This window comes from Punica granatum, chromosome 3 (genome assembly GCF_007655135.1).
Source record: "Punica granatum isolate Tunisia-2019 chromosome 3, ASM765513v2, whole genome shotgun sequence".
NCBI lineage: Eukaryota > Viridiplantae > Streptophyta > Magnoliopsida > Myrtales > Lythraceae > Punica > Punica granatum.
In genome coordinates, this window is record NC_045129.1 from 26,249,687 (window position 1) to 26,277,018 (window position 27,332).

General features: G+C 39.6%; 1 protein-coding gene across 1 annotated transcript; it reads left to right on the forward strand.

The window, feature by feature from the left end:
• Positions 1-1,329: 1,329 nt before the first annotated feature.
• LOC116198734 (pectinesterase-like) lies at positions 1,330-4,580 on the forward strand. Its single transcript, XM_031528955.1, has 2 exons — positions 1,330-2,350; positions 3,670-4,580. The coding sequence occupies exons 1-2, from the start codon at positions 1,417-1,419 to the stop codon at positions 4,359-4,361; spliced, it is 1,626 nt and encodes a 541-aa protein (XP_031384815.1). The 5' UTR covers positions 1,330-1,416; the 3' UTR covers positions 4,362-4,580.
• Positions 4,581-27,332: the final 22,752 nt, after the last annotated feature.

The following is a 27,332-nucleotide window of genomic DNA, read 5'->3' on the forward strand; positions in this document are numbered from 1 at the left end:
CACATATTCCTTAATTTGTTTTGATAATAATCCGTATTAAACAATTATCGTTTTAATTGGAAAGACTCCTATATACTGTATCATATATAGAACCCTTCTTTGTAATAATTTTTCTAAATTGTCTATATTCTAGTAATAGCTTGCTCACATGTAATATGCAAGAAAGATCTAAGGAGAAAATCAGACCGAAAGAGGGGTTGACGAGGACTCTGCGTACAAGCAGCGGCGTGATATTAAGCTGCTGCTTCGTCAAAAATCTCAACCAACCAAAAAATTTCTAAAACCATCGAAAGCTGAAGGAATATGACATATATAATATACATATATATATATATATATATTATATCTTATAATGCAAAATATTGCCACCACAAGATCCTCCTTTCACGTAAGCATCATGCATGGCCCAATCACGCGTCATTGAGAAAAAACATTCACGTAACACATATATCAGTCAAATTGAACTAATAATAATCAAGCAGTCCATTTGCTCGGATAAATTGCTTACATGCAATATCCTTTTCTTGTTTTTCCCTTGTGGCTCATCCCAGGGACGTAGTAGGAGAGAGTACGGAGATATAACGTGCATGGGAGGCATCCGATAACCTTACGTTACTAGTGTGAATCAAATCCAGATGCTCTTGGGATAAAATGGACGAAGATCAATACAACTGCATTAATGGATTCACGTAGCAATAATTAACTTATGGACTATGGTTTTGGGAGAAGGTCGCCTTTTTTTTTTGGGTGAAATTGCGGGTGGCCTAAAGGTGCTTCCAGATTCAGGGACCAAGTCGGTTCGGGAGTTGCTTTGCCTTGACAATGACATGATTTTACGAATTGCCAGACTGTCTTGGTTAAATTGTTATTTTGATGAACGCTATACCACCAAAGCACATCGTTCTCTCGTATTATTGAATGATTTTTTAATAGGGCATACCCTGACATTTGTATGCTTTTCAAAGTATTTTATTATTAGATTAATTTTTCGATTATAGGAGAGATTTATATCCTAACACAATAATAGGAAAAGCAAAATAAAGGGTACCAAAGTCCTAACATTATATTTTTTTATTAATAGAATTGAATTAATGTTAGTTAATACTTTTAAGAGAGAAAATACAATACGCCACTGATTTTTTCATGACTTGCGTGAGGAGGATAACCATGGCCCCAGCGCATCTTGTATTGGAAAAAATTTTGTCCCATGGACGGTTTTTCAAGTACACTTCTTCGTTCCTAATTAATTCGATCACTATCAAATTGAAATTGAAACTCACCTCCATCCCAAGTGCCCTTGCCCTATATAAAGAAAGCCCTTACACCTCAAAATCCAAAACCATATCAAATTCAAATTCCCATATAACCCTCCAAATTACTTATCCATCTATCGAGAGCTCCTCTCTAAATCTCTTCATGGGCAATAATATCAAGCTGCTAGACAAGCTCCTTTATGCTTGCTTCCTAGCCTTGTCATTCCGTCTTGTATCCATAAATGGTGAACAATTAACATCATGCGCCCAGACTCCTTATCCCGATACGTGCAACTACTATTTGACACGCGACAGCATGCTGTTATCATCCCAAGAGGAGAAGACGTTTGCGTTTCATGATTTGGCGCTTAGGGTCACCATGGACCACACTGTCCAGGTTCATCGTCTTGTGTCCTCGATGGATGTGAGCTCCTTTGATGGTCGAGCCAGGTCGGCTTGGTCCGACTGTCTGGAGTTGTATGAGGACACAATGCACCAGTTAAACCGTTCTATGAGCTCAAACACCGTTAATCCTCGTGATTCACAGACGTGGCTGAGCGCCACGATCACCAACCATGTAACATGCCAAAACGGGTTTAAAGAGCTAAAGGTAGAGTCAAATCTACAACGCTTCCCGAATTTGATGTTGACCAACTTCTCCAGGTTGCTTAGCAACTCGCTAGCCATCAACAAGGGGTACACGATATCATCCCCTCCGAGCTCCATCCATCTCCATGAAGAGAGTGGCAATGGAGGCAACCGGCGGCTGTTGGCTGATGGCTTCCCGTCATGGGTTTCAGCCTCTGACAGGAAGCTCCTCCAGTCGACAGCAGCGCCCAAGGCCGACCTTGTGGTGGCTAATGACGGGTCGGGTGACTTCAAGACCATCTCTGAGGCGGTGGCGGCTTCAGCCAAGCGACGCAGTGGGGACAAGAGGTTCGTGATATACGTGAAAGCGGGGACATACAATGAGAATGTGGAGATTAAAAGGTCAATGAAGAATTTGATGATTGTTGGAGATGGGAAGGATGCCACGGTCGTAACTGGGAGTCGAAATGCCAAAGATGGCTCCACCACCTTTCGGTCAGCAACTTTTGGTAAGTTATTTATCTTACATTTAGAAGAAAATAAGTCATTTCTAACGATGACCAATCGATGGGAAATAATTATTCTTTTTTCAACCTGATTGATTATGACTTCGATTGATGTATTGATCAGTACAAAGAACAAAACCAGAACTTCTTCTACCAATATATATTATTCTAGAAAAGGACCATGCAAGAGGATAATATGATTGGTTAAAGTTCTCTTTTCATTTACATACCCATGCAAGTCTGAGTAAATTCCGTTAAGTCATAAACATAATCCATGCATACCCCAATAGGTGATTAAAAATTATTCAATAGACTATCAACATCATTCGCGTTATTACCTACCAAGATACCTTTTTGAACCACATGGTTGTGATCTTCATAAAATAATAAATATGTAATAAGTACCCACATGAGTTAGCTCAAACGGTTCGACGCTTGTTCCGCTTAAGTAATGTCTCGGATTGGAGTTCTTATGAATGCAAAAAACTCACGTTGGGAGATTTTTACCTTTTAGTGTGCCAACTCGGCTCGACTAGATTAGCCGGGGTCCAATTGAGCTTTCGGATACCAGGGTTTACACCGTAAATATATAATAAGTAAATCGAGGAACGAACATAGGAGTTAGATCGAGAACAAGCCGATTTCTTTGTAGGGGTAATCTGAATATAAATTTTTCAACTTGGGTGGGAGGTTGGGTGGGGAGGTGAATAATAATAATTTCATAAAAATTTGAAGGATAATATACAAATTTCCTCAAAATATCGAAATTTTTGGGGTGGGGGTCGGAGGGTGACTGCCCTCCTAGGCCCTCGTCGGTCCATCCTTGAGTAAACGCTTATGTAACGAATGGATATCTTCTCATAGACACACGGATATTAGGATTATGTTAAAGGATATCTGCATAGATTTGTCAACGCAAATTATGTGGAATAATGAATGGTTTCTTCAATTAATGAGACAGCTAAGAATTTGATTTTGATGCCAAACTTATGCTGTGGTGATGATGCAACTCGCATATAAATTACACCAACCACTTCTTCGTTTCGGTATATCATTGGGTTGATCTAACTTTTTTTTTTCTATAGATATATGTATATCATTCTACATAATAAATATATATATTATGTATGTATACAAAACTATACATGCAACACAACCTGATATTATTTTCAACATTTCAACTTTTTTTATAATATGTCGACTTTGACATGAAAGAGATGGTTTACGTGTGAGAGGAGAATTAATCCCATGTCTCCTGTTTCATCGACAGAGATAATTAATTACTAAAGAATACTAAAATATGTAACTGTATTTTCTTTCAGCTGTCATGGGTGCCGGCTTCATCGCGAGGGATATGACATTTCAAAACACCGCGGGCCCACAGAAACACCAAGCCGTGGCTCTCCGGTCCGGCTCGGACTTCTCCGTCTTCTACAGCTGTAGCTTCAAGGGCTATCAGGACACGCTGTACGTCTACTCTCAGCGCCAATTCTACCGTGAATGCGACGTCTATGGCACGGTGGACTTTATCTTTGGGGACGCTGTGGTCGTTCTACAAAACTGCAACATCTACGCCAGGAAGCCCATGTCTGGGAAATGGAACACCGTGACAGCTCAGGCGAGGACTGACCCCAACCAAAACACCGGAATAATAATTCACGGGTGCCGTATCACGGCTGCCTCTGACTTGAAGCCGGTGCAAGGTTCTGTCAAGACGTATCTTGGTCGGCCCTGGCAGAAGTACTCGAGGACGGTGATCATGATGAGCTCCTTGGATGGACTGATTGACCCACAAGGTTGGCTTCCATGGAGTGGGAGTTTCGCTCTGAGCACTCTCTATTATGGTGAATACATGAATACAGGATCTGGTGCCAGCACGAGTGGAAGGGTGAAATGGCCAGGCTATCACGTGATTACAAGCGCATCTGACGCTAGAAAATTTACGGTCGGGAACTTCTTGGCTGGAAACTCATGGATTCCGGCTACCGGAGTACCATTTTTGGTGGGTCTCTGATGAAAGTGGATATTTCCTGGTCAATATTTCTAAGCATGAAAAGGTGGGTTATTAGCTGTAAAACTATAAATAGGAAAATGACATGAAGTTGGGAAAGGTTGTCATATAGTTTGTGTCAGTATCCAGATGCCCTTGTTGGCTTCAAATTTGTCAAAGTCAAGCAGAAAACTGTACAAAATGAATAAAAGTGAAGTTTGATGATGCAGTCAGTTTATATCATTTGCGACAAAAGGAGTTTCACTTTACAATTGGCCGTACGGTTAATTGGGCCTTTATGCAAGTAGACCGCCTCAACTGGGAGAATTATGAGGTGAGGCACGTTCACCACGCCACCCGTGAACTAAGCCAGTGGAAAGCGCACACATGTGCATTCCTCTGCTCTAAAATTTAAAAACGACCCAAAACTTTTTCCTTTTAAAAAGTTGATCAAATTCCTTCTCTATCCTCTCCTCTTCCTAATTCTTCTCCTGGACGATTTTCTTTTCTTGGAGTGCGAGCCCCTGACTTTCATTGGAGAGGGCAAGTTAGACGGAGAAGAGGGAACCGGGAGGGACGTTGCGCAAAATATACAATAGTAGAAGAAATTCTGAACGAAAAGCAAAAAGGACGCACGAAATTGATTACCCAGTTCGTCAGAGAATAAATTCTGACTACGTCTGGGGGCGTCGCCAAGTCAGATATTCTATTATTTTTTAGTTAGAGTCACAAGAGATATAAGCTGCTACTTATAAAAGGAATCTCTCTAATTACATCACTAATGGGCCGAACTGAAAAGCAGAACAAAACATGGGCCATAACTCAATCTGGATCGCAGCTCTCGATCTAGAATCACAGTACTTCAGGCTCCATAACTCAACAATCTCTCACTTGGAGTTTGAACACGAATGTAATTATCTCTTCATCTTCACAATCAACAAATAACCCATAAATGACGACGGCGCCAATCCTCGAACTTCTCAAGCTCCAAGGCCAGTTGAAGCCATGCATAGCTTCAACTTCTTTAAGGTCACAGCCTTAGTTAACATGTCAGCAAGATTATCGCTTCCTCGAATCTTCATTAGTTGCAAAGCCTTCTTTTCCAAGAGATGTCGAATGTAATGATACTTCAACTCAATGTGCTTTGTTTTCGAATGAAAAGCTGGATTCTTAGCTAAGAAAATAGCGCTCTGACTATCACTGTAAAGAATACTGTTCTTCTACTCTTTCCTCAGTTCACACAAGAAATTCTGCAACCATATCATTTCTTTACTAGCCTATGTCATTGCTATATACTCCGCTTCTGTAGTAGACAAAGCCACTGTCTTCTGCAACTTAGAAGCCCAAGAAACCGATGCACCACTAAAAGTAAACACATACTCGGTAGTACTTTTCCTTTTATCAAGATCACCTGCCAAATCAGCATCAACATAACCATTCAAAACCATGTTCTCGCCTTCGAAACATAGAGCCCTCTCTGTGGTACCTTGCAAGTATATGAAGATCCACTTTATTGCTTCCCAATGCTGCTTACCCGGATTACTCATATATCTGCTCACAACTCCCCATGCATGCGCAATATCTGGTTTAGTACACACCATAGCATACATAATACTTCCAACTGCTGAAGCATAGGGGGTTTTCTCCATATGAGCACGCTCTAAATCACTTTTAGGTGAATCCCTTTTTGATAGCTTAAAATGGCTGCCCATAGGAGTACTTACTGGCTTTACTTTATCCATACAGAATCTCTTCAAAACTTTTTCAATGTATTCAGCCTGTGAAAGGAATATCTTTCCTGCCACTTTATCTCGATTAATCCTCATACCTAGGATTTGTTTAGCCTCCCCAAGATCCTTCATATCAAACTGTTTAGACAATTGCTTCCTCAACTTATACATCTCCTGAGCACAAGAGCCTGCTATCAACATGTCATCAACATATAATAGCAAAATAATAAAGCTATTGTCAAACCTCTTGAAGTAGCAACAATTAGGGGTGTGCACGAGTACCGGGTATACCCGGAACCGGTCGGAACCTACCCGTTAGAGTAGGGTCCGGGTAGCTCGTATTGAAAATATGATAGGTTCCAGGTATTAAAATCAGGAACCGATAAAAATCGGTTCCGGTTCCTACCTTCAGGGTACCCGAAACCGGTTATTTATTAAAAAAAAAGAGAAAAGAGTAAAGTTACTGTCTTTTTTAATGAATCAGAACATAGGCACTTTGTTGTGTGGGATCGTATTACGGATGTTTAATTTTGTCGATGAATTGATGAGATATATTATTTTTTTGTTGTTGTGGATTAATCTAAATCTTTGTTGATATTCTATTTGGCATGATTACTGATTATGTATGTGACATTTTCGATTTTATTTAGCCAGAGAAAAAAATTTATAGGTTCAAACAGGGTTCCGGGTAGGTTCCGGTTCCATAATTCAACAGGGTAGGGTCCGGTTCCAAAATCTTGGAACCTGTCCAAGATAGGGTCCGGGTATCGTGAAAAATACAGGGTATTCGGAACCAATCACCCCTAGCAACAATGATCAGAATTGCATCTGACAAACTCGATCTCATGCATGAACCCATCAAACTTCATGTACCACTATCTTGGGGCTTGTTTCAAGCCATACAAACTTTTTTGTAGCTTACACACAAGTTCACTGTCACCTTCAGACTAGTATCCTTCTGGTTGCTTCATATATATGTTTTCGTTAAGACCACCATGAAGAAAGGCTGTTTTTACATCCATCTGCTCTAAGAATAAATTCTCAACAACAACTATGCTCAAAACTAATCTAATAGTAGTTAGCTTCACAACATGAGAGAATATATCTATATAATCAATACCTTATTTCTACTGAAAACCCTTCACAACCAACCTTGCCTTGTAACGCTTGCTTCCATCTGTCTCTTCTTTAATTCTGTAAGCCCACTTGTTATGCAATGCTTTCTTACCCTTTGGAAGCTCAACTAGTTCCCAAGTGCTATTGGACATTAAAGAATTCATTTCATCTTCCATTGCAAGCTCCCACCTGCTCGAGTGCTCACTCTGTATAACCTCAGCATAACATTCTAGCTCACTACTATCAGTCAACAAAAGATAATATAAAGAGGGCGATTATCTTTCTAGTGCGTGATGTTGTCTTTCTGATCTCCTCAACGGAACTATTGGCGTACTTAGTTCTTCCTCAACAACCTCCTGGTCATTCTGAATTTTGCTAACACGTGAGTTCGAAATATCGAATTCATCAAACTGAGGGCTTTTCACCTGAGTACCTGCACTATCAATGTCTGGTGCACCCGACCTGTATTTGTACAAAACATGCTCATTAAATAAGACATCTCGAGTTCGAATTATTTTCCGATTCTGATCATCCCAAAATCTATAACCAAATTCATCACCGCCATATCCAATAAAAGTACATTTCATAGATTTTGCATCCAGTTTACTTTTGGTAGTAGCATCAACATGAACATACGAAACACAACTAAATACTTTAAGAAATGACAGGTTTACCTCTTTACCACTCCAAGCCTCCTCTAGTATGTCGTTATCCAAAGGAACTGATGGTCCTCTATTAATTAAGAAAGCAGCAGTGTTAACTGCATCTGCCCAAAATGTCTTCGGTAACCCACACTTCAATCGCATGCACCTAGCACGTTCATTCAAGGTTCTGGTCATTCGTTCTGCAACCTCGTTCTGCTGAGGGGTCTCTCTAATAGTTTTCTCCATGCGAATGCCATTCACAACACAATACTCTTTGAACTCATTGATCTCATATTCTCCACCATCATCGAATCTCAAGCATTTCACCTTCAGGCCTGTTTCATTTTCTACCAAAGCTTTCCACTTTCTAAAAGCATCAAAAGCGTCAAATTTACGTTTAAGAAAATAAACCCATACCTTCCTCGTGGAGTCGTCAATGAAGGTCATGTAATATGATGCACCACCAAGAGATGTGATCGGTGCTGGTCCCCATAAGTCACTATGTACCAGCTCCAACTTCTGCTCCTTCAAAGTTCTACCAGCCTTCGAAAGACTAACTCTTTTCTGCTTCTCGAATACACAATCCTCGCATAATCCAAGCTCAACTGTTTTTAGACATGGTAGTTTGCGCTTTGAACATAACTGTTTCCAAGGCCCCTTTGATTATTTTCCAAGAACTAGAGCCAAAGGACAAGTCATAACCCTCGTCATCCAACTGCCCCACAGAAATCAGATTCCTCTTCAAACTAGGAATGTGCCTCACACCACGCAACTGCCATATGAGTCCATTCGGTGTTTTAATCCGAACATCTCCCTTCCCTGCGATCTCCAAAGACTCATCATCAGTAAGATAAACCTTACCAAAGTTACCAGAAGTATAATTCTCCATTATATCGGCATTAGGGCAGGAATGAAACGATGCTCCAGAATCCAAAACCCACGATTCTAACGGACTGTTGACACTCAAGATCAATGCGTCACTAATCTCCTCTGTTGCCACGTTTGCTGAGTTGTCGTTTTTCTTTTCCTTTCTCGGTGCCTTACACTGATTCGAGTAATGACCACGTTTCTTACAATTCCAGCACTCAATTGAACTTTTGTCTTTTCCTGACTTATATTTATTTCTCAATTTCGATCTGCCTCGATGCGAATTCCCTGATTCTGATCTGCCTCTATTTTCTGTACTCAAAGTTGATCCCGAAGTTTTTCCTGATTCTTTTCTGCGAATTTCTTCACTAACTATCAGATTTCGAACTTCGTCAAACTTTAATTTTTCCTTCCCCGCTGAAGCACTAACAGCTGTGACCGTTCCGCTCCAACTTTTTGGTAGAGACGACAATAAAATTAGGGCTCTTACTTCGTCATCAAAATCAATATTGACTGAGGTCAATTGAGTCGTTATCAAATTGAACTCATTTAGATGTTCGGCAACAACAGTACTCTCTGACATCTTTAGGTTGAACAGCCGTCGCATCAGATGAACCTTGTTCGCCGCTGATGACTTTTCGTACATATCGGCTAAAACCTGCAGTATACCTTTGGTGGTTTTCTCCTTCGCTGTATGGAACGCCACGTTCCGCAACAACGACAAACGAATCACACTCATCGCCTTCCTATCCAACACGTTCCATTCCGCGTCTGTCATCCCGATCGGCTTATTCGCTAGAGGTTGCCACAAATCTTTACCGTAAAGATAATCTTCGATCTGCATCCTCCAAAACCCGTAATCCGATCCATCAAACTTTTCGATCACCGATTTTCCTCCGTCCATCGTAGATTGCTCCAGATTCAAACCCGAGCTTTGATACCAATTGTTGCGGAAAATATACGATAGTAGAAGAAATTCTGAACGAAAAGTAACAAGGACACACGAAATTGATTATCCAGTTTGTTAGAGAAGAAATTCTGACTACGTCTAGGGGCGCCGCCAAGCCAAGTATTATACTATTTTTGAGTTAGGGATACAAGAGATATAAGCTGCTACTTATAAAGTGAATCTCCCTAATTACATCACTAATGGGCCGAATTGAAAAATAGAACAAAACATGGGCCATAACTCAAAACATTTTTGAGTTGGATCGCCGCTCTCGATCTGGAATCACAGTACTTCAGGCTCCATAACTCAACAAGGGAGGGTGAGATCTCGACACAAAGAAGAGAGAAATGGCTGGAGGACGAAGGTGATTGTTGAATATTGAGGAGGGAGGTGGAAAAGATGGCAACACAGTTGGAGAAAAGGCCAGATGAGAAAAAAAATTGCACAGGAGAGGGGACAAAGGAGAAGGGGAGGAAAGAGAAGCAATTGAGGCAATTTTTTAAAGGATAAAAGTTTGGGATCGTTTTTAAATTTTGAAACAAAGGAATGCACATGTCCGCTTTCCACTGGCTTAGTTCACGGGTGACGTGGTGAACTTAATTCACTTAGTAATTTCTCCCTCAACTGGGATTGATAGCGCCCTATTGCTATATAATCCTTTTAAGCGTTACATTAATGATCATATGACTGATTGATCCTATTCGGATAATTAAGGTGGCGTTTGATAAACTTCACTCTATTTCAAATATTAATATAATATTTAGGTGAAATTATAATAATATTAAGAAAAAGTGTGTGAGAATTTATTATTAAATATAAAAAAATAATAATTATATTGAATTTATGAAAGAATAGAGTGGAGTAGGGGAATTTACTATTAAAAAATTGATTGTAATAAAGAAAAAATATATGTGAAAATTTATTATTAAATAAGAGAAAAGACAAAATAATAATGATTATATTGTTGAATTTAATAAAAAAAATAGAGTGGATTGGAGTGGAGTTGTAATGGAGTTTAAACTCCATTACCAAAGGAATAAGGTTTTGTTTGGTTACATAATATAGCTCCTTGGATGGACTGATTAACCCACAGGGCTGGCTTCTATGGAGTGGGAGTTTCACTATGAGTACTCTCTATTATGGTGAATACATGAATACTGGATCTGGTGCCGACACGAGTGGAAAGGTGAAATGGCCAGGCTATCACGTGATCACGAGCGCATCTAACGCTGGAAAATTTACAGTCGGAAACTTCTTGGCTGGAAACTCATGGATTCCAGCTACCGGAGTACCATTTTCTCCTATGCAAGTGGATATCTCCTGGTCAATACTTCTAAGCATGAAAAGGTGGGTTATTAGCTGTAAAACTGTAAATGGGAAAATGACATGAAGTTGGGAAAGGTTGTCATGTAGGTTGTGTTAGTATCCAGATGATCTTGTTGGCTTCAAATTTGTCAAAGTCAAGCAGAAACTGTACAAAATGAATGAAAGTGAAGTCTGATGATGCAGTCAGTTTATATCAATTGCGACAAAAGGAGTTTCACTTCATAATTGGCCGTACGGTTAATTGGGTCTTTATCCTAATAGAAAATGCAATGTAAACCGCATAATACACAAGAAAAAACTACGTAAATTTAATTATATTTAATAAAAAATTAAGAATTAAGAAAGTTTATATTATTTTAAGTTGACACATTTAAATACGCTGGCTTAGTATTGCTTAGGAGATGTAAAATTAAGAAATTGGAAATATCTTTTACAATTTTAGTGATAAAAACTAAAAGGTGCTTTTAGAAAATATAATTAGTTACAATACTTTTGATTGAAATGATTTTTATCATTTGATTTTACTAATATTATTTACCACATAAATGTATTTACCGGTTTTCAAAGTAAAAAAGAAATTAGTATTTTTTTTTGAATACCTAGTCAATATTAAAATTAAAATATATTAAGCTTGAAGATCAGCAGATATATTAACTTGGGTCCCAAATAATATTCTTGCTCATAAACTCCATTTGTCAGAGGCAGCCATAATTGTTTATTTGGAGAGACGAGACGAGGTAGGGGGTAAATACGAGGGCTAAATGGAGAGAAATGGCGGGCAATGAGTACTTAGAAATTTGATTTTTCGCAAACTGCTTGTGTAATCGGCTAATGGTGACATCTGTCCTATTTAAAGTGAAGAAGTAATTAACGCCCTTAGTTCTTATATGAGCTAGTCGAACAAGGCCGCACATTGAATTGTTCGATAATTATCAAAATTACTATTATAAATTCTTTGATTAGAAAGTTTTCTTTTATTCTTGTACATATATATAGCATTTTATGAATGAAATCTATTATCTTGATATATTGAGCGGTCTCAATACTCAACCAACTGTCAAAATATATTAATTATCTTGTTCGGAAATCCTTCAATGATTATATTTTATTTTATTCATATAATATAAAATATCAATTAATAATATACCAAAATTCATGTATTACTGCACGACTTCATATTACTTAAATAATAAAATTCAATATATTATAAATATCATCATGAATTTATTATCTAAGACTTTACTTTCTTTTTTGTTTTAGTTTAATAAGACTTTTTGTGAGTTCAAGTCTTTTTTACTTTTAATATCGTGAGGCAATGCGACATCACCAAGTGTCACGTTCTTATTGGTGGTGACTCGAAAAAGTTTAGCAACCAAATGCATGCATGGCCTTATGTAGCGTCTTTTTATGCGTTAGGTTAGGATTTATAATTTATATAGACTTAGAAATCCTTCAATAATTATATTTTATTTTATTCATACAACAAAAAATAATCAATGAATAATATACCAAATTTCATGTATTACAGCGTGACTTCGTATTACCTAAACAATAAAATTCAATGTATTATCAATATTATCATGAATTTATTGTTTAAGACTTTACATTTTTTTTCTCAATAAGACTTTTCATAAGTTTAAGTCTTTTTTACTTATAAATCAAGGGGCAATGCGATATTGTACCAAGTGTCACGTTTTTATTGGAGGTGACTCGAAAAGTCTCACAATTAAATTCATGCTTCATCTTGTGTAGTGTCTTTTTATGCGTTTGCTTATGATTTATAATTTATATAGATTTGAAAATCCTTCAATAATTATATTTTATTTTATTCATCCAATAAAAATGTATCAATGAATAATATACCGAACTTCATTTATTACTACGTGACTTTATTTTACCTAAACAATAAAATTCAATATATTATCAATATTATCGTGGATTAATAATCTAAGGCTTTACTTTCTTTTTTTTCTTTTTTCTTTTTTCTGGTTTAATAAGGCTTTTCATGAGTTAAAATCTTTTTTACGTATAAAATCGTGAGGCAATGCAACATTGTATCAAGTGTCACGTTCTCATTGGTGGTGACTCGAAAAGTTTCACGATCAAAGACATGTTTGGCTTGTTTGGTTTCAAAGTACGATTTTAAAATCACACTTTAATTTAATTTTACAAATAACAAAACAAAATAACTCATCCAAAATCAAAGAGTAGGTCCCATTTATACCACTCTTTTTTCTATAACAAAACAAAATAATTCATATAAAGTCAAAAAGTGAGCTCATACATAATCATTTTACCACTCTTTTTCAAAATCAAAATCTGATTTTAAAATCCTACTTTGAAACCAAATGCAGCAGTTTTGTCTTACCTGGCGTCTTTTTATGAGTTACCTTAAGATTAATAATTTAAAGATATAAATTTTATCTTGGGAAATTGATCCTCAACCTTTGACTACTTTTTCCTTTTCATCCTAAATCTTTATTTTTGTTCGATGTCGTCCTAAATGTTACCGATTTTGTCCCTTTTGGTCCTTGCGTTGCTTTTCCCATCCAAAACTAAGGGTTTTTAATAAATATTATTTTTTAAAAATTAATAAAATAATAAAATAATAAAAAATCAACGGCATTTTTTGGGAAGGGAGAGGGAGAGGGGGAGGGGGCAGTGGGGACCTACGCACCCCGATTGCCGCTTCGCCGATGATCTTAGTTGTCACCGGCGATCTCGCTGGAGTGGCGGTGGGCGCCGGCAGGTCTCCACCTCGCCCTCTCTGTCTCCCTTCCCTAGTTTTTTTCTTTTTTTTTTGGTAACTTCGCTTCCCCAGTTTGAGCTGCAGCGGTGGGGTCTCGAACACTTTTGAGAAGAAAAAAAGCCTTAAAAGAAAGGGCCAGTCCGATGAGATTCAGGCAAAAAATGGAGCAGCGATCGTTGACCTGATGGCTGTTGCCAAAATGGAGCAAATTTCTCCCATTCCGACTCAAATTTCATTGGGAAACGTCTAAAATCCTTCGTCTGAGCATCTCTCTGGTGCTTTGAAAGCTGTATCCTCTGCAGATGATCAGATAGAGTTTCTCAAAAGGTGAAAGGCACAAAGCAGGACGTCAAGAAGCAGAATGCAGCCTCTGAAAATGTTTCGAAATCATCTTTTAACCAGCTTCCGCTTTCTTCTTACTGAAACGAGCATTTTTTCCGAAGCACTGCCATCCCACCATTTCCTCAGATTTACGAGATACTATTGCCCTCACACAAAATCACCTTCTTCCAGCCTCCAATTACAGACATGTTTCGGGATCAAACGATGTCAACCTCGCAGGCAGAGGGCCATGGATAGATGGAGACCTATAGCCTACAAGAAATATACTTACTTAGTTATTTTTGTCATTGCAATTTTGTTCTCCTTAATTTATTGGAAATGTTTTCTTAGAAAATAATTTAGTAAATTTTATAGGGTTAAAAAATCGTGAAAGTTCTAAAATTGTGCAAATATTTAAAATTAAGTTCTAAATATATTAATTTAGCTCAAGTATTTCTAAACTTTTAGTCTGTTAGATATTCTCGATCTGAATTCGTAGTAGAAAGTTAGTGCTATTAAATCAATCCACATGGTGTCTCCTAATTAGTCGAATAATATTTTTATTTATTAAAATTTTTAAAAATCTAAAAAAAAGGGAAAAAAAGAGTGGAGAAAGGAGTCCTGCCAGGGTGGGGCTCCCCACCGGCCACCTTTTTCTAAAAATTGTAATAAATAAATTATTATTCAAATAATTAGGAGGCACATTAACTTTCAATTAGGATTTCGGATTGAAAATGTCTAATAGACTAAACGTTTAGGAATACTTGAGCCAAATTGATGTATTTAAGACTTAAATTTAACATTTTGCATAGTTTTAAAAATTCCGAGTTCATTTAGCCTATTTTATAATATCATTTTTTTTGCATGATTCAGTTATTGAATTAAAATTTATCTTTTCTATTACGTCAAAAATCACAAATAAACGTTAAGAGTTTTAAATTAAACATTTTCTTAAATCGGCAAAAATGTTAACATTTCTCTACAAATTAATAAAAAATAAGTGAATTAAATAATTTCTTGAACCTGCACTATGTGCAAGCCTGTATTTAGTCGTTGTTATAAATGAGGTTCCAAGCCACAAAAGTCATTCTTCCTGTGGGGCTCCTGAAGATACCATTATGGAAGTCCTGGAAGCATTATGGAAGTCGTTTTTGAAGATAAGAAGCCCATAAATTAATATGAAACCAAAATTTCCAGCCACAAAGCTTCTTAACGTGGGACTTGGGGTGAGCAAATGGATATGTTCAATAATAGAATATAACTCACAATAATGTACGATAATGACATCGATGCAGAAATATGTGGATTGGATTTGGAATTCGTTAATAGAGTTGCCTTTCTGTGAGCGATTGGTGATTGATCAGAAGTGATTATCTTATATTTTATTTAATAAATCAATCGTGATAAGATGATTGATTTTCTTCGAAAATGATCATTTATATTTAGGCAAAACGGGACTTGAGGGAACCCAAATTTAGTACAAATTGATAGAAGAATATATACTTAAGGATCGTGAATGTTATGGATTGTAGGGACCCCATATTGAAAAAATAAGGAGAAATTATAAAGAGAGCATAGCGTAGTGAGTACTTTGCCTTGTCATTAATAGGTTCCATTTGATATTAACTATTTGGGATTTCTTATCTAATCGGAATAAGCACATTGATCTCCCTTATAACCGAAAAAGAAAAGAAGAAAAAATAAGGGAAAATTATTGATGAGTATATAAAAGTTGAATGCCACCCACCAATAGTTTGAACTTTAAGTTTTGATAAAGACTCAACTACTTGTATACCCAATAAAAATTTAATATGATATCAGTGTTAGTTTTAGGCCTCTCGCTGGCACCTTACTTGTGCATCGAGTGGCTTTGTGCTCATGCAGGTCCAGTCCAGCAGGCTGCTATGCAACACTTGATACGCTATGCTCATGTATTCACACTTCGTGTCTTAGGCTGGGTATGTACCACCACCTAGTGGAATATTAATAGTGAACAACTGGCAAGGAGAGATTGTTATTGCTAAATGGTCTCCCATTTAGTCGAGATGACAATGATGATGGAGGGCTCCCTGGACAGTTTGATTGACTTATAGGAAGCGAGAGATTCAGCTTGAGCAATCTCCATTAAAATATGGGTAATTAACATAGGAGAAGGTCTTACCAAGACCAGCGAAGAGTGAAAATTTTGGTTCACTATCACATGATATATAGCATTGCAAGCGCATCTCAAGCTCGTAAGCTCGACATTCCGAAAGTGGCTGCCGGTGATTGCAATGTCATCTTCATCGATTCTAATCTTTGACGGAGCAAAATTTCTTTGTCAAGTTACCCCCAGTTGCAGTACTAAACAGGACGGCTACTATAGCCAAATTGGAATGGGCAAATTACAAAAAAAAAAAAAACTAAATTTTGTAAAACGTCTCAGTTTTGTTCTAAATTTTGTTTTGTAATAAAAAAATCATAAGTTTTCTAAATTTTCTAAAAAATGATCCCGTTATCAATTCTATCAATTTTGCATAATTGAACTGTTAACTTCAGACCCATTTTTTACAAATCACCATCTCCCACCCTCTCCCCCTTATGTCACGCCTCTCCATCTCAGAGAACAATTTCTCCCAAATTGGAAAACCCTAACTCCCCCTTTGATTTGTGAAGTTCTTTCAATCAGCATACTTTTGAGACTGTTTGATGAGCTGAGATCTTTGTCGCCTAGGGGAGGCAGGGTTTGCGAGTCTGTACCCACAATTTGTGTGTGGTTTGATTATTCAATACAGAGATGTTGAAATCATTGACGAGCATCACACAAGTAACATTTTAAACGTTCATAAACAACACTCATAAAACTTTTATTAATAAACAAATAAGATAAGTTAAATAAAAAAATTCAAAATTTCCAAAAAGTCTCAATTTCATCATAAATTTGGTATATAATGGAAAAAAAATCATGTTTTATAAATTATCTTGGAAATAACCTCTCTCCTCATTTGGGTCTCCTTGTAGTGCTCCTAAATCGGCCCCGGCTAGCATCTCCTCTCATGGACCATTTATGAGAAATTTTTTAAATATTTTTTTTTTAAAATTACAAATCAAAATTTGAAACAAAACTTATATTTTTCTGAAAACTTATGTTATTTTTGTAAAGAAAATAAAGGATGATCAGATGATGTATAAACTTTGTGAGTTCCGTAAAGTCGACGTAAGCTAATAGACGAAAAACTTAACAGAATAATAACAGGAAGTCAAATCTGAGACGATAATCAAAATATGTGGATGTTTTTGTTACAAAACAAAATTTAGGACAAAACTAAGACATTTTACAAAACTTATGTTTTTCTTTTTGGTAATTTGCCCAATTGGAAAAGCGAAAATGACATGAATTCGTCACATTGGCATCCGTGGTCCTTTCTGTTAGGAAAAATCAACAAGCCTACTTCGCACTCTGGTCTATCCGCAACTTAAAAGTTTAAACCAATAGATTACTAGACCATTGTCTCTTATAAACCTATGGAATTCCTCTCAACTTTTACATGTGGGATTACCTCCAACTCTCGCCATCACCATTCTCCATATAGGAGAGAAACCACCGCAACAATTCTCCCCCTGCTCGACTATGTCGAGGATTTCGTCGTAATCCCCGTGATACGACGGCAAGCAACACACTAGACACAACTAACTTCGAGTCGGGCTTCCACTTCCGGACTCGGATACCAATTATTAGAACCTTCATTAGCCACGAGTTCCACACTCGGGCTAAGTGTGGTGTGGGTTTCCACGCATAGTGTGTGCGCTTCCCCAGAATTGTTACCTTGGGTTCTGATACCACTTGTTAAGAAAAATCCACAGGTCTACTTCGGGTTCGATTCTATCTACAACTCAAAAGCCTAAACCAATGGGTTGCTGAACAATTGTCTCTTATAAACCCATGGATTTTCTCTCAACTTTTCCATGTGGGATTACCTCCCAACACCTTCCCTCACCATTCTCCATATAGAAGAGAAACCATCCCAACACTTTCCAACTTGCACTAGAGATTCCGCGGCTGATTACAATTAGTCAAGAATAAAAGAGCGTACTCTGGTGATGAAGTCCCTCGTTTTGACAAGAAATATTGTACCTTTTTGATTATTTGTACTACTTATAATGGGGCCGTTGCCTTGCAAGTTGATATCCTCACTTGTGATATATTACGCTTTAGCTGTTACATCTAAGCATCAATATAAATATATAAAAGTCGAGGTACGAAATGTTGTTCCGCCAAACCCTTAACTCTACGTAAACTGTCTTTTCAATTCTAGTTAAATGTATCTTTACTACATTTTGTTTAGGGTCATTTTCATATTATTTGTATGTCATAATATACAATAAAATAAAATTTTTAAAAACTAAACATTTCTCAATAATTGAAAACAACTCCTCAATATATGTGATTCTTTTCTAATTTAATATACAATACATCCTATAAATCGACTATATGGAAATTCATTTTACACATCACATATCTACTCATTATAGTTTTTCTTATACTCTAAACCCTACACAATATTTTTTTTCTTATATACATGTTATTATCTCTTAAGATACGCGTGAGAAGGAGTCACCAGTACCTATTTACGACCCGAAAGTTGAGAGCCGATGAGTTGCCCGGGTCTAGGGGTATGTGATACACCTAGTTTGCTAAGGCATATGGTCTTGCAGAACTCAAAGTTCCGAATTCAAGGGTTCTGTTACGTGCGGGCCTATAACCCGCACGCCCTATCGGTACTCTAGTCTATCTGGGGTTTGCCGTTTTTATTTATTTACCGCGTGAATTAGGTTACACTCGCCTTACCCATTTTGACATCGTAAATTCGAAGAGTCGATAGATTCGGGCTAAAGCCCGAGATGAGGGTAGGCCCATGCTTCGAGGATTTGGTCCGCTATCCTCACTACGGTTCACCTAACCATGATGATCGGCTCCTCGTGCAGACCAAAACTATGAAGCATCGATTAACTCGTTTCAAGGGAAATAGGCCAACTTTGTCGGTTCTGTCTCTCAAACCATCTACTCGCCAACCAAGATTCTTATAATGAATGTGCCAAATAATTCCCTACATTATTCTCTCAAATAATAATGAAAATTACAAATTACAAATTACAAATTTCAATGACTGAATCTCAGTCAGTTCGCGTTTTATTCCTCTCTAGCTCACCGTGGGGTTTGAACAATTGAAAAATGAATTAAGGCGAAGTGGGCTCAAGGAGCCAAGGGTCGGGTCTGACCGAACCAACGGGGGTAAGAGGTCTGTTGACCGGATGGACCGCTGGTGCGTGTATTACGGGCGTTTCACCACTCTCTGAAGCATGGGTAGTAGGACTCAAGGGTTTAGGTCGACTGTTGGCCCGTACCTTTGAGGCAGAGTAGAGTTCGAGGAGGCACGGTTTGGGCCCATGAGCTCTGCCATGTCGGCGACCATCTGATTGACCGTACCCCTTAGTGTGGTAATGCGGGCAACGTCATCGGTGGAGGCGGACAGTGCTTGGGCCACCGGTAAAGGGACCGATACTTGGGCCATCGAGGAAGCTTCGTGGTGCGCTAGTGGCACGCCCACAGAGGTCAGTGGTGGCGGCGCATGCGTCGCGGGTTGCTGGGAGTAAACTAGCGTTGGCGGGGTATTCTCCTCGAAAATAGTGGGTTGGTTGTCTTGCACCATCATTAACTGTAGTCAAGTGGGATACCGGTGCAGAGCTAGTTGTGGTTACCTAGCTTCGAGGAGAGGAAAATCTGGAGGTCGGGTCGGGACAGACCCAACTAGAGGAAAACGCTCCGACAAAGAGAGGTGGCTGGCACGGGTGGTTTGGGGGGTCGTGGCCTTCGTGCACAAGCTCCTAGGGACGCCAAGGACCCTTGAACGGCCTTGGAACAACCTTGGCGAAACTCGGACCTGTGCTGACCGGAATAAGAAAAGAAACCCATGAAAGGGCAATGGAAACAAGAAAAGAAAGGATGGCACGAGGGCGGCTCAGGCGACTTCACACAGTGAGCCCTTGCTCCGGGGACGTCCGAGTATATGGCAGGAGGTAGCTCGCAAGTTGGAGGGGCTCAAACCGCCCTACTTATACCTATGTTCCCTCTTTCCCATTGTTCTCTATTGTGGGCCCCCCTTTTTTTTGTTTGTTTGTTCTAGGGAGAGAGAGCGAGATAGGTTGTGTGGGGGAAAAGGAGTGAGCTGAAGGCTACGAGAAGGGAGTTGAGAGTGTCTGTGAAGAGCTGAGGGGAGCGAAAATGAGCTGAGGGAGTGAGTGAGAGAAAAAATGAGTTGAGGGGGATGTCGGATAAGAACTAAGGGCGTGATTTCGTATGGTGAGGTCAAAAAGGGAGGATAGGAGCTAGAGTGGTGAGGAGTGAAGGTTCTAAAGGGACTGGAGCGGTGAGGACCGGCTGATGGCTTTCGTGTTGCAGGAGAAGCAGAGGGAGCAGAGGAAGAAGAGGAGAATTAGGCAACTGGTGATGTGATCAGGCAAGTTGCTGGGGACAGTGTGAGTTGATCCGTGAGGAGAAGGAGAAGAGAAAGGACAGAGGGGAGACTTGTCACGGGGCTGAGCTGGCCTTTGTCCTGCAGAGAAGACAGGAGAAAGAAGAAGAAGAAGAAGAAGAAGAAGAAGGGAGAGGGACAGTGATGGGGGTTCAGCTTTTGGGAGTTGTAGGGTAGAGGGAGAAAGATAAATGTGCTAGTTTCACGGGGCCTACGAAAGCGTAAAAGGAATAGAAATTAAAAATTTTCTACCCGTGAAACTAGATCCCAACACCTACTAGTAGAATGGGAATAGATAAAGTGTACCTGAAATCTTTTAAACCGTTGACTGAACGTCCCACGCGTGACGCCTCTATCGGTATCCACATCGACTTCTTCGACGGGACTTCGAGATCGACGGTGCTAGCGGCCAACGCTTGAAGGAAACACGGTGCGACCCTCGAAAATATTAGACTAATGGACCAAACTAAATTGGATTCGTAATCCAATTCTTTATACACTTACATGCATATACATATCATATATGTATATCTATGCATGCATATATCTTGAAAACTTAACATTTGAGCTCCCATATATATATATATATATATATATGCATATGGGGGGCCTTATCCTGTTGAATGGTCGGTGTGGGAACTTCAATTAAGCTTCCCAAATTGTCAATTTTTCAGCCAATTTCATGCATGCAATGTGGCCATCAAATGGCCTTAGGTGGCAATGCATGGGAAGCCACATGGTCAACATGTGGTCGGCGAAGTGGCACCAATTTCGGGCCTCGTGTGTCTTTATTTCTTGTATAAATTGGGTCCAATTAATATAATTAATCGAGTCCAATTAATCGGTAAATTTAATCTTTTTAAAATTCCGATTAACTAATCACATCATAACTCATCTAATCTCTATTAGACAGTTTTAGTGTTCAAAACCATCCCGTCGACTTGGTCGTAGTGTGTGACCATGTAGGTTCCCGATTACGTTGACAATAATATCGAAATCTCTATTTCAATATTACAAATAGTGAGTGGCATCTAGTAATGCATCACTGCTACTCAAGTAATCGGAAAGTCAATTTCTCGACGAACCTTGTGACATATGTTGTCGTGCAGTATAATCCCTTTATCCTCTATATCTCTATTGTGCCTAAGGCATGGTTGTTGTCATCCTTGTATGGCTCAATCTCTTTTTCTTGGTTTACCAGGTAAGTCTATCAGAACAAATGAGCTCAATATCCCTATATCGACTCATTTGGATATGCATACACTTATAGACTCTGCCCACCAAGCGACCGTGAGATATCACTCCCATTATGTAGGATGGACAAATAATATGTTGGTCACTCACATTCTTCTCCAGACTCTGTAGTATACCCAATAACTGTCTTTATAACAAGCCTATTATGGTGGCATTTCACAATATCAAAGTATACAATATTACATGTAGGTAACTATGGTGACCTCAACTCAAAAGATCACTGCACCACAGTTACTATGAGATCTGCTAATGACAGTCACGTAACGACCCATGTAGCAGTCTCTTGGCGGGTCAGTCCAGTACACATTACTCCTAATGTATACCTGCGGTGTGACTCGATGTCTCCACATCCATGACCTGTCAGACTTGGTCATCAATCTACACCTACACTAGTATAACCGCATTATCGTTGTTCTAATTAACGATAATACTTTGACTAGGGACATTTAGAAATAGTGTTCAGTCATTATAGGATCTCACAATCAAGTCACATCTGATGTCTGTTGAACCTATTATTTGTATGGACCTAAATGTGGACTCTTGTCGGGGCCTGCATCGCGCGGCTTGGGATTGTCCACCTTCCCGTGGGGACGCATGACGGACACGCATGAGAAGAAGTCGCCACTTATCATTTTACGACCCGAAGGTCGAGAGCGGATAAGTTACCCGAGTCTAGGGGTATGGAACACCTAGTTGTTGTTAAGGCATTGATCTGTGCGGAACCGGAAAGTCCGAGTTCGGGGGTTCATGTTACGTACGGGCCTATATCCCGCGCGCCCTTTTCGGTACTCTGGTTTGCTAGGCTTGCATGTTTTATTATTTATCGCGTGGATTAAGTTGCACTCAGCTCGCACGTTTTGACACCGGAAATTTGGTGAATTAAACGATGTCGGTGAAGAAGCCGAGAAAGACGTAAACCCGTGTGTCGGGGAATTGGTTTACAATCTTGCGTTACAGTTCATCGAACCATGGAGGTTGAATCCCTGCGTGAACCAGAGCCGCGAGTTCTTGGATTTACTTTCCTTTGGGCAAGCATTAAACCGATTCGATTAATTCGACTCTCGGACCATTCGCTTATCGATTGGAATTCTTACAGAATGAATGTACATAATAAAATCCTTACAATGCTCTCGAAAAATACAACAAAATATAAATTACAAATAGCCGAATTTCAGTCGACTTGCGTTCGGTTATTATTCCTCTCCAACTCACTGTGAGTTTAAGGAAAAAACCGACGAACTGAAATTCGATGTACGCTCTCACTGAATAGGGCGTTGGACCCTGTGAGTGATGATTAAGGCGTTGGACCCTATGATCGATGATTAGGGCATTGAACCCTAATATTATTCGACCTAGGGATCAGGCTCGACCTGCATGGTAAACAAGTGCAGAAAGATAACACGCAACATATTAATAATAGACAAGGTGTTTGTTATTGTCAAGTGTACGTGTTTTAACAAATTATTCATCCGGGGTATTTTGGCATGCAAATCCTACCCTAGACAAACAAGCACGTGAAAATGTTTTAACATTCGGCTTTGGTTGGAAAACCTGACATATCGGGTGTCCGTAGTCAAGTTTCATGTGTGTGGATTGCTTTTTCAGTGATTCGATATTGTGACACTGAAATTACACTGAATTAATCCAAACTTGTATTTTGATTCTAGATTTGGAACCTAGAGTTTCACCTAATCATTTTCTAGTGTTTGGTTAGGTCGTGTGAAATGATTAGTCAGGTAATTGCATTTTGATACAGAATACCCGACTAGCACCCTAAACTATACTAGGATGACAGAAACTCATCAGTGGGAATAAAAGGGGCTATGGAGATGAACCTGCGCCTGAATAGGTAGCCCTATAATATTCCGATACCGTCGTGTTTCTTTTATACTAACCCTTGGGGTGTTGACAAATTACAAAATGATGTTCTTGCCCTTGATTTAAAAATTGATTTTAAAAAAGGGAAACATCGTAATACGGGTCACCTCGGTCTGTAACTGGTGTTGACCAATTCCTTGGATCTTTCAGGGTTATGCGAGAACCCCGTAAAAGCCAAAGATTTGGTCGGTCTATTCGGAAGTGGTCTAAAAGGAACTTCTGTATTCCAACTTGAGTTACCTGAAGTCAGGTGAAACTCAAGTCAAAACACACAAGTTTCTCCTAGATGTCCATGTTACTTCGTATTGCATGTTTCGGATTTAAAGTATGCGAAGTTTGAAAAGGGCACCGGCATCGTTTTGTAATTTGTAGACGCGAGTTACAGATGAATGTCCAATTCGTGCAAAATTGTTTAAAGTCTAATGAATTAACTGTGTGAGCGTCCTGATTAACCCGTTCATGAAATTAATGCTTAGGATAATTGCCGAATGCATTAATTATGAAAACAATTCGTGACTCGACGACCAAGACGGTTTCATAAGGATTGAGGATGATTTGGTCCAATGACTGAAAATGCCCTCATAACCGAATGGACTCGAATGAGTCATTGATACATGAATCCACGCATGTTTTGTTTGGAAAAGACATTTTCATGTGATATTGCGACGATAATGTAAATTATAAATTACACTAAGTCCGAGAACTAACTCAAAAACGAGGAGAGGAAGTCTCGTGCAACCCGTATGAGTCTAAGATCTGGCTATTTCTCCTTGGAGAAAACTGAGAGGTCTCATGGCTCACATCGGGTTCCACGAGTTTTCCCCATCCCGTTTCGAATCATTTTTTGCATGCTCAAGCGACAAACACGATAAATGACACGATTAAACAAAAGTCAGTATTGCCATGATTTAATTAACACATTCAAACATGCAAACATGCACAAACATATTATTTAAGGAATCGATAAAACAATACCGACTTCATGCATATAGCAAACACGAGGAAACTCGGGAATCGAACTTGGATCGGGCCAAGAAGACCTTTCCTAACCCGAAAGAGACAAACTAAGCCTCGGCCACCTCTTTTTGAGGCAAACCCGAGAGCCTGTTTGCTTGCTTCGGGTCGGGATGGTGTTCCGAGAGTCGATCCAAACGTTTCCCGACATGCTGACACGTTATATAATGATGAACATGCATAATGTAACATGAAAATGCATAAAAATTAAATCTTGCACATGAAACATGCTTAAAACTTTATATAACTCCATAAACACGCAATAAAAGTAAAAAACCCTAACTCTTCTAAGTCGAGAATGTTATACCTAGCCTCGGGATGCGAGGAAAGAGTCAGGGAAGGGTTTGAGAGTCGGGTGACTTGGTTGAACGCTTGGAAGGACGTTCGGGTGCAAAGGGATACATGTTCAGGCAAGGAGAGGCACGCGACTGGGCGTGCGCTGGCGTGCACAAGCGCGGGAGGGTGCTCGGACGCATGGTCGGGTGCGTGGACGTGCGCGGAAAGGCGGGCGCACGGGACGTCATGGACGTGCTGGGCGCATGCGTGCATGCATGCACACGGAGAGACGTCGGGACGCATGGGCGCACGAGTGCAGGCACGTGCGGTGACGAGTGGGCATGCGCGCGGTGACGAGCAGGCGTCTACGCTGAGAGCACGCGCACGGGCGCGCGCTGGCGGGTGACGCCGAGCGTCTGGGCGTGCGGTGGGTGCACTGTTCACCCGAGAAAAAGGTAATGTCCCGAAATCACCTATTTGACCTGAAACGAAAACTTAAAGACTTCAAATGGAAAAACCAAGTTCACCAATGAACTCCATGGGTCCAAAATGAATGGGATATGGAGTTTGAGAAATTTCAAACTTAAGTCGGGATGATGAACACCGGTTTCCGACTTAAGAACTAAAGGCCTTCTTAGGAATTTTTTTCGATTTTTCCTCTTGGCTTTGAAGTGTTGAAGCTTGTTGGTTTTAGCTATGGAGTTGAGAGCTTTTCTTAGAGTGAGAAAGCTAGTAGGAAGGTGCAAGAGGAGAAGTGATTAACTTAATCACTTTGGAGCAATTTATAGGCAAAGCTAATGAGCAATTTATAGGCAAAGCTAATGAGCAATTAAGCAAAACAAAAGCACCATTAGTGGCACCATTAGCAAAAGTCGGCCACCGTAATGAAGATGAAGATAAATGTGAGCCAAGTGTTCTTGATGAAGAAGATCCAAGAGCATTGATGAGGAGTTGAAGTGTTGTCTTCAACTTCTTCTTGATATTTTGGGCTAAGAGAGGCAAGAGAGCAAAAGAGATGAGGCCGAAAATTTTGGGGCAAGGGACGGCTGCCCTTGGGCAGCCCGTGGGTCCCACGGTCGAAGAGGAGAAATCGGAAGAAAGCTCGGGCCTCAATTGGTCGCGCATTCGAAGTTCGTGGTTTGAATTGAACGTCGAATTATCGATATACGCGAGAAAACGGATTAAATGAGCCCAAGATTGGCACATTTCGAGGAAAAATGTCCTGGGTCCGTATAAGGCTCGGAAGCCAGTTTTGCTCATTATAGGTGATCGGAGCGAAGTTAACCGCTTCTGATAGCATATCTTGTGTCTGCATCTCACGTTGATCATTTTGACATAAATTGTCAGACAACGTGAACAAGTGACCCTTAAACCGGTAATGCAAACGTGGAGCCAGAGACTTCCTAGGAGGCCGAAACTGAATTTTTCAGAATGCTTTCTAAGTTGCTTGGGCGCTCCAGAGATCACTGTAGTCTCTGTTTGTGGAGATCGGACCTCTAAGGACTTGAAAAATACATCTGAGACCTCTAAAGCACTGCTGGGAAGGTCTAGATGAGTTGTGTGATTCATTCCGACGATTCCACGTTGAGCCTTGGAAAGGCTAGCACTGTGTAGGGTAAGCAGTAAAAAGGACCTTCGGATATGCATTTCCACTGAAAATGACCATTTCTACTCCTCGGAGGTTATTCGGGAAACTAAGAAGGGTTTTGGCTGTCTGTTTTGCCCAATTGCGAATGTCCGCTAGAGTTTTCAGGGCAATGCAGTATGAATTTCGTTTGCCGTAATTCCGTCAGACCAGTCTCGGGTTATGCATTTCCGAAGAGAGGTATACCCGTTTTGTCACTCAGAAGTCATTTGAAGTGTTTGTGTGGCTTCCAAGAGATAATCTGAAGCACTGCTCATGCACTGTATGCTTGTGGGGCATGGTCGTATCTGACATTTGGAATTAACTTTTCTCCAGGAAATCGACATTTTTGGACTTCCACTAAAAAGTTGTCTGTATACAAAAAGTTGTTTTGTATAGAACAGATGATTTACAAAATACTTTTGAAGACACTTTTCATTTGTTTGGCACTGATGTGGATTTTTGAAGTCCAATATTGGCTATCTTCCGATGATCGAGCGAACTATCGGAAAATAAGACTGTCCATGTGATATACTGAAATGCCGGTTTTGGACATTGTTTAGCTTTCTAGTCATTTTGTTGCCTTCCGGTAACCCTTAAAGTCCTTCTGTCGTATGCATATGTCATCTGCTCGATTTCGCCGACTTCAGGATGAATAGTGATTTCCTGCTCTGTCGAACCATTTTCTGTAATAATGCTCAAGTCGTGGCCGGGATCACTGCTGATAATGTAGTT

What these genes read in the sequence shown, in the direction of transcription:
- LOC116198734 (XM_031528955.1), top strand. Translation starts at nt 1,417, where the DNA reads ATGGGCAATAATATCAAGCTGCTAGACAAGCTCCTTTATGCTTGCTTC. An exon ending in CTTTCGGTCAGCAACTTTTG is followed by an intron (nt 2,351 to 3,669) that starts GTAAGTTATTTA and finishes ATTTTCTTTCAG; the next exon opens with CTGTCATGGGTGCCGGCTTC.